Genomic DNA, 2615 nt, shown 5'->3' with positions numbered 1-2615 from the left:
AGCACCAGTGTCAGAGCCAGGGGGCATCCAGAGTCAGGCTGTGTTGGGAGACTGAGGGGCTCCTGGGGGCAGCGCGCTTCCTCTCAGTTCCACTAGGGGGCCTTCAGCTGCAGGGCGCCTGAGGATTCACAGTGCACCCCAGGGCCTTTGCACCAGGAAGGACAGGGCAAGCAGGATGGCCCAGAAGGATTTTGGCTTCACCTCGGTGCAGGAAAGTGGTGAAACCCAGGACACAAGGGCACAGGAGGTTCAGAGGGCAGCTTTGGGGCTGGAGTGGGAGGACTTCATGCAGGTGGGGGAGGCTGAGACCCTGGAGCTGAGGTTGGACACAGGCCAGGAGGTTTGGCTTGATCTCGAGTGCGGGAGAGGGGAGGACCGGGTGGCTACAGAGCAGTGTGTGCAGGGTGACGAGAGTGAGGTGCAGCAGGGAACCCAGAGTGAGGAGCAAGGGGAAGACAAGGAGGGCCTGGGGGAGGAGTTGCAGGCACAGGCTCAGTTTGTCCTGTGGACAGAGGGCCTTCTGCAGGTGGTGCCATGGCAGGGCACGTGGGCAGGGGAGGAGGTTTTCCCAGATCTGCAGGTGGGGAGGGAGGAGGAGGTGGTGAGTGAAGAGCAGAGGCTGGAGGCACAGGCTCCAGGTGACCCACAAAGGAGTGACCAGCAGGAGGAGGGGTGGATGGAGGAGCCATTAATTGCAGGGGAGCAGTTTGTCCTGGAGGGGGAGGGGAAGTGCACCATGGAGGCAGTGGAACAGGTGGGAGAGGTGGAGCCTCAGTCCAAGGCCAAAGCAAAGCCAGAAGAAGAGGAGCCAGTGCAGCAGGAGCAGGCCCAGTCGGGGCCCGGGGCCAAGTTAACCTGGTCCCCTCTGGAGGTGCTCCAGGCCCTTCAGTTGGAGATGGAGCCCGTGAACGAGCAAGCCAGCAGGGCCTTCTCTCGGCTCAGGTGCAGGACTCGGAAGAGGCTCAAGCCCTATTTCGAGCAGAGAAGCCTCAATATCCGGCGCATCCCTGGGTTCTGGCTCACAGCTGTATCCTTGAGGGTAGAGGAGCAGGATCACACGGAGCATGGGACAGTGCAGGAGAATGGTGGAAGCGGGGATGGTTCCCATAGAAAAGAACATTGAGGACAAGCTAGGGGCAGAGCGCCCCAGTCTGGCCCAGCATCCTGGAGACACCCTCTTTCTTATACAGGCACCATAGAAACGGTACCTGAGGGTCCAGGGGTAGAGCTCCAAGGCAGAGGCACGCATACACCAGGGGCTGATGCCCACAGACAGGGCTGTGTTGCCCGGGCTCTTCTGGGACTAACTTACAGACCGTCTCTATGTCCAATTCCACATTCAGAAGCAGGAATGTGTGATGTGTAGCCTGGCAAGCCCTCAGCACAAAACAATCTGGTGGGCATCAGGGTCTGTCAGGAAAGAGAGTGGTGCTGGGCCCCTTTCTGCCATTTATGGAGAAGGAGTGGCCTTAAGGGAAGGAGAGGCCAGGCCAGGCCAGGCTGCTCTTCCTAGCTGGTCCATGCCCAGCTACCAGGGTGCAGGCTCCTTGACCCAAAGCAGTTTATGAACCACCCAGAGTTGTCGGCCATGATCAGCGTCCAAGATGAAAATATGCTGGGCCATATGATGGATTTGAAGGTAAGTGCACCTGCTCCACGGAGTGGTGTAGAGCAGGTGGGGAAATGGCCTGTCCCTGAAAACAGCGACAGGCAGGAGCACTGGGCTGCGATTTCACTCCCTGGATCCACTTTCCTTCTGCAGGTGAGGGAAGTCAGGCATCCCTGGGGTTGCTGCACCATTAGCCTGTACTTCCGCAGCAACCCCTACTTCCACAACCATGTGATTGTGAAGGAGTATCTCATCACCCTCACAGGTAAGAGGAGGCTCCCTGCATGGGCTGCAGCTGGCGGTGGGCAGGGATGGAAGGCGATGTGCGCAGCTTCACATACCCATCTCCTGCAGGATACAGGGTGTCCCGTGCCACTCCCATTCAGTGGTCCCAGCATTGTGAACGAGAAGTGTACAGCCACAGGCTCCAGGACAGCAGCGCCAGCTTCTTCTACTGGTTCTCTGACCACAGTGTGGCAGCATCTGGCAGGATTGCTGAGGTGGGATGTCACTGGCCATGCCAGCATACAGCTTCCTGTGTCCGCCTGCTGCTTGCGTTTCTATCTGGGTCCCTGTGCTCTCCTGACCAAGCTCTGTTGGCTCTACCAGATCATCAGCAAGGACCTGTGGCTCAATCCTCTGAAGTATTATGAGAGGACGATGGCCCCCAGTGAGCGGACAGGACGGGTGAGGAGGGGCAGCCTGGGCTCTCCCTTGGTGTGCTGCCAGGTTCCTGGGCCATTACTTCTTTCTCACGGGGACACCTGGATGCTGGGAGGGAAACAGCCTGTAACACCAGGTCCCTAGGGTATGTGCCTGAGGCAGGAACTACCAGTCCAACAAGGGCAGTGCAATTCCAGCTCAGGCAGGGGGGCTTAGGCAGGAGGAGGGAGTGTGCATGCCCACTGTCACTCAGAGTCAAAGCAGATTCCTTGAGCCACTCCTCTGAACTCTCCCTCTAGGCTGCTCACAGCACCTTGAGGCCTTGACACCTGCCCCTCAACAG

At 58.9% G+C, this 2615-nt stretch overlaps 1 protein-coding gene across 1 annotated transcript; it reads left to right on the top strand.

The window, feature by feature from the left end:
* Window positions 1-1564: 1564 nt before the first annotated feature.
* Window positions 1565-2263, top strand: LOC132225585 (testis-specific Y-encoded protein 3-like; the record flags this gene model as incomplete). Its single annotated transcript, XM_059680688.1, has 4 exons — window positions 1565-1639; window positions 1763-1874; window positions 1964-2109; window positions 2219-2263. Coding segments are annotated over exons 1-4 (378 nt in total), but the record flags the coding sequence as incomplete, so codon positions are not given.
* Window positions 2264-2615: the final 352 nt, after the last annotated feature.

This window comes from Myotis daubentonii, chromosome Y, assembly GCF_963259705.1.
Source record: "Myotis daubentonii chromosome Y, mMyoDau2.1, whole genome shotgun sequence".
Taxonomy (NCBI): domain Eukaryota; kingdom Metazoa; phylum Chordata; class Mammalia; order Chiroptera; family Vespertilionidae; genus Myotis; species Myotis daubentonii.
The sequence above is the reverse complement of the archived record's forward strand: the minus strand, read 5'-3'. Positions and strand labels throughout refer to the sequence as shown.